Consider the following 18,568-nt stretch of genomic DNA (forward strand, 5'->3'; position numbering starts at 1 on the left):
TTTCCCGTTTCAGACTTTTTCTTGCATTTCTATATAAAAACTTGCAATTCTGAGAAAGAAAAAAAAAATCAGAATTTGATAATCTTGCAATTCTTATATATTTCTCAAAAATCTAAATGTACATGTCGCAATTCACTTTTTATTCACAATTCACAAGTTGATCTCAGGTAATTCTGGCTTTTTTTGTAGAACTGCACACACTGAGAAAAACATCAGAATTGTGATGTAAAATCAATTATGAGAAAGATCTGTAACCAAAAATTGTTAAAAATATTTGTAAAAAGTTAAATGGACTTTGAAGGGAATTGTTTCAGTTTATATTTTTGTACCCCGTAGGTAACTTCTTATTTCATGTTTCAGACTTTTTCCTTGCAATTCTTTATAAAAACTTGCAATTCTGAGGAATCCAAATTTTGAGATCGTCTTGCAATTCTGATCATTTTCTCAAAATTCTGAGTTTACTTGTCACAGTTCACAATTTTTTTTAAATTTATTTACTGGGTAAAAGGTAACTGACTATCTGACAGAATGTGTGCAATTCACATTTCTCGGAATTGCACACATTCTGAGAAAAATGTCAGAATTGTGATATAAAATCTCACAATTCAGACTTTTTAGATTTGTGAGTTTATATCTTGCTTTCTGACCTTTTTCTACTAAGTGAAAGAAAAAAATGTGTGATATAAACTATAGCGAGCAAAAGTTTGGGGGGGAAAAGAATTGAGATAAAAAGTTGCAATAGTCCTTTTTTTTTCTTTCTTTTCTTTTCCAGTTTCCATAAATTATTGTGTGTGTTCACAAAAGAAAAATTAAGACTTTAAATTGAAGATTGAAGTCATAGACCTCTGAAAAAGTACGTAGTTCCAATTATGATTAAACAAAGTCAATAAAATAAAAAAGCATGGATACACACAAACAGTACAACTTCACTATTAAATTTACAAACTGTATCAACAGCATCCAGTGAATCTGCTCTTTCAAACGAGGCAACTGTGGTGTTCTTCTAAATGTTTTGGACCTCAGCGATTGCTGTTTGTGGTTATAGGGGCAGTTGCAATATAGCAATGCTTCTTTTTACAGTCTTACTAAAAGTTGAGTTAGACTGAACGTTCTCTCCCATCCAGACCTTAAAGCAAGCTGTGCCTTCAAGTAACTGCTACTTCAATCCTCTTAACGACAAATCTAACAGAGGTGGAATAAATCTCGTCTTACAGGTAAAGATTATATTAGACAGGGTGCGGAGAATTAGCCTAAATATTAGCATTCCTAGCGGGCAACATTTAAACACGCGGAGAAAGATGTCTCACAAGTCATCATAGTTTATTTACATCTGTAAATATCTCTTGCAGTCTTGAAAGTGCAAGCAGAAGAAATATGCACATGTAATTAAAAATAGCCAACCTTTCTGATTCTGACTGGCATATAAATAAAATGAAAAATATTTTTCCAAAAGCACAAACAGACATGAAAGAAGGACGGACAGAAATAAGATGAGGCTATTTACATATGAGGCGCCCAAATGTATAGAAAAACTGCATGTTGATAGTGTTTTATGGGGAGCATGAATGCAGAATGTCCGTGAAATTGATCCCCATCTGTTGTCGCGTGTGTGATGTTGTTGCTCTCAGGAACTCTGGCCCTTTTTGTAATGGATTCCTGGTTTAGGGGATGTCCCCCTCCTCCCTCCCACCAAACAGCTAGTTTAGCTGTCTGTCTCATTGACAGCTGATGCTGGAGTTTGACGGCGCCTGTTGGTTTCGGTGTCTTCCCGCTGAGTCTGTGGTATTAAAAAAGTTTCCAGTCGACAGTGTTTTCCAACTCCCTGCTGTAATAAATACAAAAAAGGAAGACGAGCATTAAGATGTGATAGTGGAGAAAAAAAGAGATGCGCAAAGGAGGGGGGCTGAAATGAAAAGAGCTCACATGTGGTTTTATTCTTCCCCAACTGCCTTTAAAGCTAAAACTCAACATAAAAGTACGTTTTGTCGAAATTCAAGGACAACTAATAACAGCAAACATCCCAAAAACACTGTCGGAAATCAATATATCATGGTAAATTTACAGAAACTACAATCCAAATGGACTAAATGTCTTTTCAAAGTCTCTGGTATCTTTCAACTTTTATTGCACCAATTACCACTCAGAGAGAGAGAAATCGATCCAGAGATTGTTCTAAACGGGGAACCTGAACTTCTCTGTGGTCCAGAACGAGTGTTATCTGGCTTTCAAGTTGTATTAGTCTCCTTATGCACTCACTGATCCGCAAAGCCATGTGGATCAATCTCACAAACCCTGTCAAGAACTATATATATATATATATATATATATATATGTCATTGTCATATATTCTGTTTTCATTTTAATTTGAAAGCTTTAGTAATTTTGCATTGCTGTCATTTGTATTAGTTTTCTTTTTAAACTTGCCTATTTAATTTTTATTTCTGTTTTAGTTATTTTACTGCTTGAAGTCAAACTAAATGAAAAATGTTGCCTTGGCAATTAGCTGAAATTTGACAAATTTTAATAATACGGTATATATACACACACACATACATTTGGATTTCTTTAAACAACATTTTTTAACACGATACAACACAATGTCATTAATACTTAATGTAGATGGAATATGTGCTTGTCAGGAAAGTAATGCAATAATGCAAAAAATCCTAAACAAGGGGTTCATTTTCCTAACGCAAACTAGAATTTCTTTCTTTCTCCTTTTGAATGTGCAGTGAAATAAGACCTGGGTGTTTTTTTCATGAGATTCAACCACAGCAGCATGACAGCCAATGAAAAGTACCTCGGAAAATCCCCTAATGCAGAGAATTTGATAGAGGCCAGCGCGACCAATCGCTAATTTGTGCTCAATGTGATGCTAACTTTGGTTTGGCCTTTCAGGTCAACTACAGTTGGTAGAATAAGAGGAGGGCGGAAGTTACCGGTGGCGATAAGATTGTGGTCAGGCAGATTAGTCGGACAAACGGAGCGGTGATCCACAAACAACACACAGCAGGATCAGGTGGAAACCGCCAGCAGATTCCACATTGTCTTGTGTATTTATGTAGCCAAACATATGCCAATATTTATACTGAAACAGCAGAAGTTGGGCCGCTACACCTTGAAAACAGATTAGTAAGAATAACCACAGCAATTTCCCTTCATTTTGATAAACTTTATGCTCATAGGTCACAGACGGGGAGGGCGCTGTATGTCAAACTCGCTCAGACCACCAAAGACGGACCTGATAAAGCAATACTAACATAATTACTCCAATCAGATCGAAACTGTTCTGACATACACGTGGCAAACACCCAGTTGTGCTCTTTGTCTTTCTAAAACAAAATATATATTTGACCTCTAGAGAATTTACAAAAAAATGTTTTGGGGTGTAAAACTCATCTTCTGGATGAATATGATTTTCTCAAGCTGTCTGGAGTTTTGTTGCCAGTCAATTTATGAACATATACAGGACACGTGCCAATACTGTAAATCTGACTAGAACTCAAGGGGTTTTTAGCTGAGGTTATTCCATTTATTTTGTATTTTATTTATTTGTTTTTGTGCAAAAGTGTTTGAGTAATACAGTTGAGCAAAAACATTTATATTTATTTTGAACATTATACACTACCATTCAAGAGTCTGGGGTCAATAAGATTATGTAATACTTTTATTAAGCAAGGATGCATTAAATTAATCAAAAGTGACAGTAAAGAGATTTCTAATGTTACAAAAGATTTGTATTTCAAAAATACTTTTGAAGTTATATCACAAAACTATGAAGCTGAAGCAGCACACAATAAATGTTTTTTGAGCAGCAAATCAGCATATTAGAATGATTTCTGCAGAATCATGTGACACTGAAGACTGGAGTAATGATGCTGAAAATTCAGCTTTGCATCACAGGAATAAATTACATTTTAAAATATATTCAAATAGAATTTTTTTTTTTTTTTTTAAATTGTACAAATATTTCACATCATTAGTGCTTTTACATAATTTTTGATCAAATAAATTCAGCCTTGGTGAGCATAGGACACTTCTTGTGAGAACCCCAAATCTTTGAATGGTAGTATTATATGGTAGTATTATATATATATATGTTGTATTATTTAAGTTACCTTTTTGTGAGATGTTTCCCTTGAAAAGTTTTATTAGAAAAAGTCCTCACCAGTCAAAAAACTCCCAAATGTCCCCCTGTCATGCTTAATGGATCTTTAGAGTCACACTAAATTGAACTGAATGAATTACCCTGTGAAACCAGATTTAGTGGTTTGTACTCACTAACTTCATTTTTACAATCTGTTTTCTGCATGAAGAACAATCTTGATTAGATCTTGAAACTCAAGCTTGGAAACTTGTAAAGCATCTCATGGTTTGAATTATCGCTGTGATCCAAGAATCCATTGTCCCAGCTTTGAGTTCTTGCCTTTTATTGAAGAATGGAATCCATTTCAGATATGTGATTGTTTTCCTGAAGAGAGAAGAGACAATAAATCATTTTTAAGAGACTGTTAACTTTAACATCCACATGGTACGATGTGTGAGCGTTTGATGATTTAGAAACTGATGTTATGTTGTTTTTAAGAACATATTCATATTCTTAGAACTTAGTCTTTAGTCCTCTGACCTTACAATTTCATTTCCATTCCTCATATAAATGTCTTCCCACCTCTATCCATACATCTCTTACCATGTCTTCGTCACACTCCTCGTGTGTGTGCTCCTCTCCGTCCTCCATATCACTGTGCTGCAGTTCCTCAGACTCTGAGCCCGACTCGTCCTGAGACAGTTCGCTCTTCATTTCCTCTGCCTTCTGCAACTCTGTGCACACAGACAAACGTTTATTGTACATTTACATACACTACATCAATAATGAAGCTATATGGGAATGCGTGTTGCTGTAGCTTGTCATCAGACCTTTTAACCCTGTAATGCCTGACATGTAAAATAATAGTCTGAAAATCTAATGCTTTTAAATATATGTAAATATATATATATATATTTTTTTTTTTTTTTGCATATATCATGCATTATGCTTTTATGGCTCATATACCCATAACATAGGTAGAATATGGTGCTCGTACGCTCAGATTTTATTCAGAGGCCCAAACTAAGCAAAAATATGCAATCTGGTGCAGATGCTGATATTTATATGGCCAAGAAGTAAACTGAAATTCTGATAGTTTGTAATGTAAATCAATGAGATCTTCATAACAGTATAGCAGAACACTTACATGAAATGCATATAAATATCATTTGTCACTATAAATCTCCCAATTATGTGTCTTAGGAAGATCTTAGGTTTATGATCAAAGCTATTTTTCATTGTGGGGAGCAAATCATATGACATACAATACAATGATAACATTCCTCAACACAGATTTGATATAGTTTATCATGATTTTTCTGAAACATTGTTGATAAAAGTGTTGAAAATCAAGAAAACACAAGTTGCTTCAGTCCAGTAAATATTCATCTTGAAATATTGCTAACAAAATAACACTTATGAAAAGTAGGTTGCACTTTATTTTACAGTACGTGAACTTAAGAAAGTACTGGTAATATAAGGTAACTACATGGGGTAGGGTTAGTACCTAGTAATTGCAATTACCATAATTACATAGTATGTACATAAAAATTACTTGATAAAAATCAGTAAAAATTTTGCAGTAAAAAGACAAAAGTGTACCACCACCTGAAGGTGAAAATTTTTACAATTATAAACTGCAATTTTTATGTTTTGTGTTTTAAATAAACAAAAGTATTACTTAAGAGAAAATACTATTTCAGTCTTTTTGCTTCAAAATGTCAAGTTTAATTCATTGTGTTACTTGGCATTTCTTTATAATTGTTGGTGAAATTTACTTCCAATTTCTGAGTAAAAATATTTCTACACCAAATTTTATTTGCTAAAAAAAGTATAAAATACTGTATCAATCAGAGGGCAGAAGGCATGTTGTAGATTTTGCACAACAGGTTTTTCAGAGAAGTTGTGATAAGTTAATGATTTAGAGGGCTTCATATCAAACATGATACAGTAGTCTTTACGGGGTTAAAGATGCTGTGAGTGATTTCAGCTCCATTTCCACCGCTTAAACACAGTGAGTAAGTATGTCAGTATGCGTTGGGGATTTTCTGTTCTCTCCAGCATTGGGTGAACCGCAGTCCAAATTCTCACATCCTAAACAACCAAGACACCTCTGTAGGGACACGTTTCAAGAGCAGACATGTGAAAAAACCTTGCCAAGGTAAAGAAAAACTTGGAGCTCACTTTTATTTACACATCAGCCCAGTTGAAAAGTTATGAGCAGGCCAGAGTAAGTGCTAGTCGACTTTCCTCCCTCACAAGGGCTTTGAAAGAGTCTCATCCTCAACAGTCAGCAACACTTGCATACATGCACAGAAATGTGCTTCGCTCTGGGGGGACATCATCATTGATTAGCCACAAACCATTAGCCACATCATAACAATCCATAGATGATGAAGCTGCTTTCTGTGTGTAAATAAACACGGGAGGCATGTTGCGTTCTGCGGTAATGCTTGTCAAATTGACCGCTGATGTGAAACAGAGGGACAAGTCTGCAAAGCTGGACTGGAGCCGCTGAGCCGTAAAAGTGTTGAACGGTGAACGGTGAACGGCTCGTGTGACAGCGGTGGTGCTGCGCTGAGTCAGCGATTTGTGCGGAGAGTAAACTGCTTGCTGCGGTTTCCATATGATTAAAAAAGCCCTTTGAAAGCTTTTCTCAAAAAATAATTACTGAGAGGAGGGTATAACAGGCATATTTTGATGAAATCGTTACTAATAGAATACAACCTTGATTTATCCCAGAACAACCAGGCTTATATAGTACAGAATAATAGTATTGTGTGTGCATACTGTATATATATATATATATATATATATATATATATATATATATATATATATATATATATATAATATATACATTTATACACACACACACACACGGTAACGGAAAGTATTCAGACCCCTTAAATTTTTCACTTTGTTATATTGCAGCCATTTGCTAAAATCATTTAAGTTCATTTTTTTCCTCAATGTACACACAGCACCCCATATTGACAGAAAAACACAGAATTGTTGACATTTTTGCAGATTTATTAAAAAGAAAACTGAAATATCACATGGTCCTAAGTATTCAGACCCTTTGCTCAGTATTTAGTAGAAGCACCCTTTTGATCTAATACAGCCATGAGTCTTTTGGGAAAGATGCAACAAGTTTTTCACACCTGGATTTGGGGATCCTCTGCCATTCCTCCTTGCAGATCCTCTCCAGTTCTGTCAGGTTGGATGGTAAACGTTGGTGGACAGCCATTTTAGGTCTCTCCAGAGATGCTCAATTGGGTTTAAGTCAGGGCTCTGGCTGGGCCATTCAAGAACAGTCACGGAGTTGTTGTGAAGCCACCCTTCGTTATTTTAGCTGTGTGCTTAGGGTCATTGTCTTGTTGGAAGGTAAACCTTGGCCCAGTCTGAGGTCCTGAGCACTCTGGAGAAGGTTTTCGTCCAGGATATCCCTGTACTTGGCCGCATTCATCTTTCCCTCGATTGCAACCAGTCGTCCTGTCCCTGCAGCTGAAAAACACCCCACAGCATGATGCTGCCACCACCATGCTTCACTGTTGGGACTGTATTGACAGGTGATGAGCAGTGCCTGGTTTTCTCCACACATACCGCTTAGAATTAAGGCCAAAAGTTCTATCTTGGTCTCATCAGACCAGAGAATCTTATTCAGGTGTTTTTTAGCAAACTCCATGCGTCTTGCACTGAGGAGGGCTGCAGTGATGGTTGACTTTCTACAACTTTCTCCCATCTCCCGACTGCATCTCTGGAGCTCAGCCACAGTGATCTTTGGGTTCTTCTTTACCTCTCTCACCAAGGCTCTTCTCCCCGATAGCTCAGTTTGGCCGGACGGCCAGCTCTAGGAAGGGTTCTGGTCGTCCCAAACGCCTTCCATTTAAGGATTATGGAGGCCACTGTGCTCTTAGGAACCTTAAGTGCAGCAGAAATGTTTTGTAACCTTGGCCAGATCTGTGCCTTGCCACAATTCTGTCTCTGAGCTCTTCAGGCAGTTCCTTTGACCTCATGATTCTCATTTGCTCTGACATGCACTGTGAGCTGTAAGGTCTTATATAGACAGGTGTGTGGCTTTCCTAATCAAGTCCAATCAGTATAATCAAACACAGCTGGACTCAAATGAAGGTGTAGAACCATCTCAAGGATGATCAGAAGAAATGGACAGCACCTGAGTTAAATATATGAGTGTCACAGCAAAGGGTCTGAATACTTAGGAGCATGTGATATTTCAGTTTTTCTTTTTTAATAAATCTGCAAAAATGTCAACAATTCTGTGTTTTTCTGTCAATATGGGGTGCTGTGTGTACGTTAATGAGGAAAAACATTAACTTAAATGATTTTAGCAAATGGCTGCAATATAACAAAGAGTGAAAAATTTAAGGGGGTCTGAATACTTTCCGTACCCACCGTGTATGCATTACAGTCAGTTTATTAAACAAGGACACATAAAACAGTGACAGTAAAGACTTTTACATTGTTTCAAAAGATTTCTATTCAAGTAAATACTGTTCTCTTGCTATTTGGAGCTAGAAACAAATGTGTCTTGGTTTCCACAAAAACATTAAGCAGCACAACTGAAATATTAATTATTTTTGTATTTAAACACTTTAATACTGTAATAATTCAGCATAACTGTATACATCAAAGAATTATGGCATTATCCAGTGTTGTTATCATTAGCTAAAACTAAATCATGAATATTTTTTGTCAAAATTGATACTTTTGTGAAAAAACAAAACAGCATTTATTTGAAAGAGAAATATTTTGTATTACGATAAATGTCTTTATTGTCAGCTTTGATACATTTAATGTGTCCTTGCTGAATAAAGTATTATTTCCGAAAGAAAAAAAAAAACAATAGACCCCAAACTTTTGGACAGCAGTATATGTTTGCTTGTGTGTAGGATATATTTGTCATATGACATACCTGTGGCGCAGTATTTGTCCTCTGTGATCTGGTCAAGGCGTCCCAGCAGCGCGTCGATGTTGGACTTGATCTGCGTCAGTTCTGATTTGATAGCCTGCAGCTCGGTTGATTTCACTGCTCACACATACACACAAGGTTTACAAAAGAACACAGCGTTTTAGATGAATAAATCAGGTTTATATATTGCCATAAAACCAAAAACAGAAATAAAAGCAAGGCACTGGTATTTGGTTGTGGAACTATAATGGAGCACTGCCCAAGACAAAAGGTTCCTCTGCTGCAGTATTGCAAACATCCTAAATCTGGCATGTTAATCTGTCAAATGGCCCAAAGGCCAGTTCAAGAGTTCAAGTGGTCCATGAATCATCTCAGCGCACTGAATCTGAAGAAGATTTTGAGATGTCACGCAATGGAACAAAATACATTTCCGGACATTTCTTAACCATCTTAAAGCTCCTCTGATGTTTCAGCATTCGAGGTCAGAAAAACAGGATACATCAAAAAAAAACGGTGCAAAATAGAAACTGAACTTACACTTTTGTTTGACAGAGCTGTTAGGAAGGATAGTGGATCTGGCCAGGAGTTTGACAGGTAATGACTTCACCCTGCGGACGACCGGCACTGCCACACGGGGGCGCTTTACTGGAACCGCTCTGGGCACCGGTGATACTCTGCCTCGGTACTCAAACAGTCTGGAGGCAGAAAGAGACGTATCATGAAACTAACTGCTTCATGCAACCACATGACTTTTATCAGTGAGTTTAGAGGTCATGCTCAGGAAACTGTGGTGTTTGTGACTTCTCCTTTAATAGGTTATTTTAAATTAAAATGTTTACTGCTAAACTTTTCAGAAATCGTATTTTCCCATCTCAGGCCCAAAGTAAACACCAAAATACTCAGGGACCACCACCAGAAAGAGCTTTATTGCCAAGTATGTTTACAGTACGTACAAATTAAAAAACAAAATTAAAAAAAAAAAAAGGGTCATAAAAATAGAATAAGTAAATAAAAACATATATATATATATATATATATATATATATATATATATATACACACACACACACACATACATATATACACACACAATATATGCATGTACAAATGCAAGGGACATGCAAATATGCAAATGCAAGTTTCTCTGCAATATTCAGATAAGTCGACATGTTAGTTTTCAATGATGTATTCTTAAAATATGATCACCAATCCAACATATGTGAGGATGTCAGAAATATAAAACCATTATGTAAAAAAAAAAAAAAAAAATTCAAAAAATTCAGCATGTTTAAAGAATTTTAGAAAATAAAGTACATAGGCTAATTATAATAAAATAAAAATAAAGCTAAAGTTATTAAATTGTTTTCAATAAGTGAGATAAATACAAAATAAAATATAAATATTAGATATATATTAGAAATTATAAAAGGTTGTACATTACTAAAACAGGAATAAATATAAAAGCTTAATAGAAATAAGAAAATAAAAAGCTGATTCAAAACATTAATAGATACTATAAAAAAAAATATATACAGTGGGTACGGAAAGAATTCAGACCCCCTTAAATTTTTTCACTCTTTGTTATATTGCAGCCATTTGCTAAAATCATTTAAGTTCATTAATGTACACACAGCACCCCATATTGACAGAAAAACACAGAATTGTTGACATTTTTGCAGATTTATTAAAAAAGAAAAACTGAAATATCACATGGTCCTATATTTATTTGATATATAAAATATAACAACGAGTGAAAAATTTAAGGGGGTCTGAATACTTTCCGTACTCACTGTATATAAATACCACCAAATAAACAACACTGGTATCATCTTCTTTTTGTTTTGTTTTGTGATATAATCATCTTTTTGCAAGGTCATTTGCTTGGTAAACTCTTGGATGGATTTTGCCCAACAATTGTAGAAGTGTGTTCATGTACTGTTGGGGAAAGCAAGAGTAAAGTGCGATCTTTGATCGGAGTATATCTGCTTTCCATCCATCATACATCAACTCCTCACGAACAGAGCGGGAGATACGCCTGACTCAAAGGAGCTCAACCGCTCCGTCTCATAGCGTAAACCGACAGCGTACATCTTTTCATTGTGGCCAAATGAGCTGAAATGAGGCCAGAAGCCAATAGTTTGCAATCCAAGCCGATCCTGGAGCTCTGCTGTCAGGGATGAAGGAGGTGATGTGGCATGAATGAAGTGAGAGAAGATGATACTTTTGCCTTCAAAGAGAAGCACGTCTGCTGCCCAGACAGGACCCTAAAAGCAACCAGCTGGCTTCCCACATGCCATCTACGTGGCTTCACCGACTGATCCGCCATCCTAGAGATCAAAATTATTGGATATGTTTGCTGTAAAATATCGACTGGAGTCAGCGTCGCCCTAAGACGGCTGTAAGTCAGGGAGCAGAGATCACAAGAGAGATATCAATAAACATGTCAGCTCATCATATGGACGCAATATCCCTTACATCTGCAAACAAGTACGTCCAGCTGAGTCTCGCAGCAGGGTTTCCATAGCTACCGAAAAGGGACGCTGGCCAACCGTGCGCTCACTGAGCCAAAGTTTGCTTAACGCGTCATGGAGAGAGTTCTTGTGAAACGCATATTTTTTTCCTCTGCCTTTCTTTCTGCAGCTTACAGCTGTGTGAGAGTGTTTTTATGAGAGTTCCTTTAATTCTGCCAAGTTGTGAGAAAATGTATTATGACAGGAAGAGCGGTGCTAGAGAGAGAACAGTGTGCCTGACTTCATTTTAAGTCACTGCTGGGTTACTGCCCAAAAAAAAAAAAAATAAAGCCTGACTGCTGGGTTATGAGTTCAGGTCAGTGGATTTCAGCACGAGCAAAAAGTGCTTCTGCACACAATCAGAATACTATAGGTATTTGATTTATTTAGTGTGACAACTAATGCATGACAACCTTTTTAGCAAAAACAGTCTCTTTGTGTTCATCAAACTTTTTTTTCAGGAAAATATCACGGTTTTCACTAAAATATGAAGCATCACAATTATTTTCAACATTGATATCGATAAGAAATGTTTCTTGAACAGCAGCAACAAACAGTGATACAAACAAAGACAAGGACTGGCATATTATTATACCTGCACTGTGAACTTCAGTGCATTTACTGTATTTCAACGCAATCATTTGTTTCAAAATCATGGACTCACCTGTCATAGAAGTCATCTCTGTAGTAATCATAGTCAAAATCATAACCGCTGCAGGGATTAAACACAAGAGAGACATTATTTTAAATATAGGTTATTCACAGGATTTTCAAAAAAGAGAGTCAATTTCCACTTAGATACTGTGAAGTTTTTGCTAGACAAAAAGCAATTGAACCTTTACATAAAAAAAACAAACAAACAAACAAAAAAAAAAAACACTACGTCACACTATTCAGGGCAAGTTGTCAGCGCAAACATGCAATTTATTTACACATCATACTTTTATTTGAAATGCCAAAATTAATCCAAAATATAAAAACCACTAAAATGTACTACAGTGCAAAAGTTATGGGTTGGTAAACTAACTTTTTTAACTTTTTCCATCTAATTTATTCCTGTGAGGCAAAGCTGAATTCTCAGCATCTTTACTCCAGTCTTCAGTGTCACATGATCCTTCAAAAAACATTCTAATAATCTGGTTTGCTGCTCCAGAAACATTTCTCATTATGATAAATGTTGAAGAGAGTTGTGTTGCATGGTTTTATAGAAACCATGATTTTTTAAAATGACTCTTTGATGAATAGAAAGTTCAGAAGAACCACATTTCTTTAAAATAGATTTTTTTGTAATATTATAATAAATGTCTTTAGTCTTAATTTTGATCAATTTAATGCATCCTTGCTGAGAATTACTGACCCCAAAACATTGAATGGTAGTGTATTATACACATTATTCAAAAGCCTTTCTTAGCAAATATTTAAGCAGTGAAACAATTCTAAAACGTGAAAAGAAAAGTTAACAGAAAAATATCAAACCACTGTTTTGGTCAAAATAGATTCTGACACATGTGACAACTTACCCCGGTCTCTCCTATACAATAAACGTGTTGCAAGCCAAATATGTTGTTTAGTTGGTTAAAAATGCACTCTATTCTCGTTCTGCAATCACCTGTATAATGTCGATGCGGTTCTCTTTAGTCCTTTAGGCCTGTTGGGTTTGGGTTCACCTGCCATGTTAATGTCTGCGAACAGAAGCGGAAAACACGCATTCAATCTAAAGTTTTACTTTATAAAAAGCAGATTTTTAAAAAAGTGCACAGAGTAATTACATGACACACGTATTAAACAATGACAGAAGGAAGACGCCTTTCAAAGTGACATCTGCAGCTCTTTGATAATTGTACGTTACCGGGTGCACTTGAGGCTGTTATCTAATGACTCTGTAATTATCACGGTGCACTGACATTACGGACACTTGTAGTTCAGTGGGAGTGCTCTGATTTGCATAACCACACGCTCGATGCGTCCACCAGAGGGCACTCGACACCCACTCAACCGATCCGGCGTCTGCGCTCTTTCTCAGCACTCTCCAGCCTCCAGAGTCTCCTCGCCTCGGCTTCCACTTTATGACAGGAGGAGAAGCAGAAAGGGAATAATGGATAGCCGTGAAGCAATGGAAGACATGCCTCTGTCACCCGATTTCATATTTCCAACACTCAAGCGAATACAGAGGTGAGCTTTGAGACAGCGAGAGGCGCCAGGGTTTGAGGGAGAGCTGTCAGCCGTGATGATTTCCTTCAGCTCCGGGACCGATTGGCCAGCGGGGAACGAGTGGGGCCGCGTGAGTGACAGGTCACCGGGGCTGTCAAGTGGAAGCCAAAGGCTCCGTGGAGCGCGAAACAGCGGCTAATCTGACCGCCCAAAAAACATGTATGTCATCAAGCAGCTGCGGAGGGCTGGAGGGCAAACGAGAGACGGACAAACAAAGATTGGAAGCGAAGGAGACAGAGATCGAACTGAATCGAGGAGAGATAGAGACATAGAAGGTGGAAGCGAGCAAATGAACAACTGTCTGATGTCCTCAGCGTGACACGAACACCTGCCGCTGACACACCTGTCCAGCTCCTCGTTTATCTGAGGGGGGCGGGGCATCAGCGCTCGGTTGCCCGGATACCAGCACAGCTGAGAAACCAATCAGTGTCTAGAGGTCACCTCGTAGAGGACACACCATTACTGGCTGGTATGATGAGGCTTAAAACTACTTGATAACTGAAATAGCGCGGCGATCATACGACCCCGCATCGACTGACGCTAAAGACATACATATAGATTTCACAGAACCTAGCTGGCGTGCATGTAAAGAATTGTTTATTGAGTTTCTCTGAACACTAAGGCTGTGTTTAGATTAGAATAGCATACTACAGTAGCCTATCACTCTTGATATTTCCAGTAAAATAGCATGCATATGTATTCAGTACGGCAAAATGTGAAGTGTGCAACAAAGCATACGCCATCGCTCAATGCAATGCACTTAACATGAATTTTCTTTTCTAGAGTGATTATTTAAATAAATACATATTATTATTATTATCATCATCATCGTTATAATTTTTAAAAATATATTTTTATTTTTCCAGTTATATAATAATATTAATTGTATTTGTATTATTTTTTGGAGTATTTAAATAACAACAACTATTATTATTATACATATCTACTATATTATAATTATTTTTATTGTTATTATAACAAATTTGAATTTAAAATGCAAGCAATTGTTTTTGACACAAATTTTAAAAACAGTGAGATGTATCCAGCAAATAATAGTATAAATTTAGTATTATATAAATAAATAATTGTATTTATTAATAAATATATTCATTATTATTTTTACAGGATATACTAACAAAATAACAATAATAATAACAACAATAATAAAATATTGCATTAATATATATATATATATATATATATATATATATATATATTAATGCATATTAATATTAATTATTATTATAAATATTATTATTGTTATTTTGTTATATTTATATACCGTAATAATAATAATGAATAAAATAGAATTTATTTCTGTGACACAGTGCTGAATTTTCAGCATCATTACTCCAATCATTCTAATATGCTGATTTATTATGAGTGTTGAAACTGTTGTGCTGCTTCATATTGTTTTTTTTTTGGAACATACTTTTTTCTTTGATTCTTTGATGAATGCAAAGTTAAAATGAGCAGCATATGTTCAAAATAGAAATCTTTTCTAACAATATAAGTCTTTACTATGACTTTTTATTCATTTAACACATCCTTCCTGAATAGAAATATTAATTTCTTTAAAAAAAAAAAGAAAGAAAAAATGTACTGACCCCAAACTTTTGAATAGCATTGTATGTTGAAACACAAAATTTCTTTTTTCAATAAATGCTGTTCTTTTTAACTTTTTATTAACCAAAAAAAATGAAGCAGCACAACGGTTTCCAACATTGATTATAAATCAGCATATTAGAATGATTTCTGAACATGTGACACTGAAGACTGGAGTAATGATGCTGAAAAGGCAGCGCTGCGTCACAGAAATCAATTCTATTTTAAAGTATATTAAAATAGTGTTATGTCCTGAGACGCATTTTATTTTATTTGTTCTGTGTTTTGTGGTATGCTTGCTTTTGTTGTTGTTCTTTTCTTTTTTTTCATGTCTACTGCCGTCACTGTCGTGGAGGTGATTGGATACACCTGTTGCTGGTTTTTTTTTTACCCATTCAACTCGGCTCCACTGATTGGCTGCACTCAGGAGGAAGCAGTATAAAGCCAGCACTGTCTCAGAGCAAAGAGAGAGAGCGAGAGAGAGAGGGTTGCAGTTTGTAACCTGGCACACGGACTTCTTTTCTCTGGCTCCAGCTAACTTTGTTTTGTTGTTGTTGAGTGCTAACCATTGGTGCTACTGTGAATTTAGTTGTAGATTTGTACATTTGTTTAGGGTTTAAGAGTTTTGTAAGGAAACTTGTAGGGAGGTGGGTGCCTTTTTTCTTTAATTGCTTTTCTCCTGGTTATATGGGTAGTCAAGGAGTTAGGGAAGTTCAATTTTGTTATTCATTTGTTTTTGGTTTATGTATAGGTAAGTTATGTTTAAAATTGAGTTAGAAATCTTTTGTTTGTTATGTTGGCCTTTGCCCCCTCCTGAAGTTAATGTTTCCTTTTATCTTTTTCTTATGATTTAATAAAAAACAATAAGTTCTTTTGTTTGGAGTTGTTATTGGGGCTGGAGACAAGAGGTCCCTTTGCTTTCTCTCTCCAAAGTTTGTTACTGCTTTGCCCATTACCTCTAGACAAAAAGAGGGCTAGCATGTAACAATAGGAAACTAATATTAGAAATTGCAACAAGATTTCACAATATTACAGTTTTTTCTGTATTTTTGATTGAATAAATACAGCCTTGACGAGCAGAAGAGAATCCCTTAAAAAACATTAAAAATCTTACTGATCCCAAACTTTTGAGCAGCAGTGTATATATATATATATATATATGGAGTGTGTGTTATAAGTAATGTTTATGCATACATACTATTTCACAAACTATTTTTAAAATATAGTTGGCAGTATCCTGTAATCAGTATGCTATTAATTTCATTTTACACACATGCACACTGATCTCCTGGCATAGTGCATGCTAACAAAATTGCCCCTACTAAGTGCCCTACTTTTATTACAAAACAATAGTCAGTACAAGTGTTCAACAACTACATGAAAAAGCTCAATGCAAACTTAAAATTCACTGAGGTCAAGAACCCTGAAGAGCGGAGAATAGCACTGCCGTCACATTGGCCTCCTTATAATGTTGATCTACTTGCTGTATTGCACTGTATTGACCTCGCTTTGACCCCGTCACAGTGATGGCCACAGGAAACTGTCATCAATAGATATTAATCTTAACTGCTTCAGTGTCATGGGGCTCGCTCTTGGCAGGAGTCATAGCGCATGCAAACCAAACACTCTACGGGGCGCTTAAAAAGTCAGTTTGCTCCTACAGCAAGTGTTGTGCACTCTTTTTAACCTTGGAGAGATGATATTCAGATGTGATATATGACACATATAAAATTCATATTATTGTCCAACTCACCAAGGGTCTGTCCAGCCAGCACACGTCCATTTTCTCCAATGACAGCTCCACGAGCGTGTCTCTCATTAGCGTACTGAACGAAGGCGTAGCCTTTGTGAACCGAGCAGCCCAACACGCGGCCGTATTTGGAGAAGATCGTCTCGACATCACTCTTCTTCACCACCGCTGTGTTCAGGTTGCCAATAAACACACGCGAGTTGATAGATTTGGGGTCATTTTTGTTGGTAATGTTGCTCGTCTGGACTTTCAGCGACATCTTGGTTCAAATGTGAACAAGAATCTGGAGAAGAAACAAATCACATAAGTTTAGACCAATCGCTGTATAATTAGGTACATTCTGGATACTGAAAAATGACCAAAGCATATTCCTAACTGAAACATACAAAAAAAAAAAAAAAAAGATAGATTTCTGAGTAGATGCATAGATTTCTTGAAAAAGATTACTTAAAACAAGCCATGAGCATTGTCACAATTACTTTAGTGATTAAACTTCCATTAATTATGATGAATTATTATTAATAATTATTATTATTAACATGATCTTAAAATTATTTATACGTAATATTAATAATTATTAAAAACATAATATAAATTATTTATATTCTGGTAAATTATTTATATAAATTAATATAACATGAATAAGATATTTATTTACACAAGTTGTATTATTATTATTATTATTAACAATTTATATATAACAATAAGCAATATTAATTAGTATATATTGTTATAAATTCTATGTAAAATACTATATTATTATTATTTCAGATGTTTCTGCAGATTAAGTTTGAATAATAATAATAATAATAATAATAATAATGAATCAATCAATCCTTTAAAAATGTATTTGTAAAAATCCTCTTGTCAGGTAATATAATTACTTCCCAAGCCAGACAATCCACAGAGAGATATAATAGATAGGCCTACAGTATATCTGGGGCCTTAAAGGTGCTGATTTTGCCCTTGAGCAAACATTACCCTATGAATCATCCTGAACATGGACACGCCCTGACCTATATATCGCCTAATTAATGAATAAGTGATCAAAGCTGTCCTGACACCAGCACAGCACGTCTGATGTATGCCATTTCTCACGGGCAAGACCGGCTACACCCTACGCAGTAAAATCAGACAGAACTGTAATTAGCACACTAATCAAAGTGTTAATGACAGGCCGTAAGAAAGAACAATCACACATGAGATCGCTACAGTATTTCACTTGTTTCTTCTAGACTGTAATGGGACTCAACTGAGAGGAAAATGAGACTTTTCTTAAAGGGATAGTTCCATTTTCTGTCATTATTTACTCACCCTCAAGTTGTTCCGAACCAGTATGAGCTTCTTTCCTCTTTTAAGCACAAATTAAGATATTTTGAAGAATGCTTTTTTTTTCACACTATGGAAGTCAATGGCTACCGTCAACTGTTTGGTCACCAACATTTTTTTTTTCTTTCCCCAGTAGAATAAAG

At 35.8% G+C, this 18,568-nt stretch overlaps 1 protein-coding gene across 1 annotated transcript in view; it reads right to left on the reverse strand.

The window, feature by feature from the left end:
- Window positions 1-1,301: 1,301 nt before the first annotated feature.
- The window catches only part of raly (RALY heterogeneous nuclear ribonucleoprotein), an 83,610-nt gene continuing 66,343 nt past the window's right edge, over window positions 1,302-18,568 (reverse strand). The window contains exons 3-10 of the mRNA XM_058778263.1: window positions 17,100-17,379; window positions 13,140-13,212; window positions 12,195-12,242; window positions 9,558-9,715; window positions 9,024-9,137; window positions 4,691-4,821; window positions 4,427-4,471; window positions 1,302-1,825 (exon numbers count right to left, since the gene is read on the reverse strand). Of these exons, the coding sequence (XP_058634246.1) occupies window positions 4,430-4,471; window positions 4,691-4,821; window positions 9,024-9,137; window positions 9,558-9,715; window positions 12,195-12,242; window positions 13,140-13,212; window positions 17,100-17,355 (822 nt within the window). The 5' untranslated portion in view covers window positions 17,356-17,379 and the 3' untranslated portion in view covers window positions 1,302-1,825; window positions 4,427-4,429. The remainder of the gene's footprint in view (window positions 1,826-4,426; window positions 4,472-4,690; window positions 4,822-9,023; window positions 9,138-9,557; window positions 9,716-12,194; window positions 12,243-13,139; window positions 13,213-17,099; window positions 17,380-18,568) is intronic.

Source organism: Onychostoma macrolepis, chromosome 06, assembly GCF_012432095.1.
Source record: "Onychostoma macrolepis isolate SWU-2019 chromosome 06, ASM1243209v1, whole genome shotgun sequence".
In the NCBI taxonomy this organism is placed as follows: domain Eukaryota; kingdom Metazoa; phylum Chordata; class Actinopteri; order Cypriniformes; family Cyprinidae; genus Onychostoma; species Onychostoma macrolepis.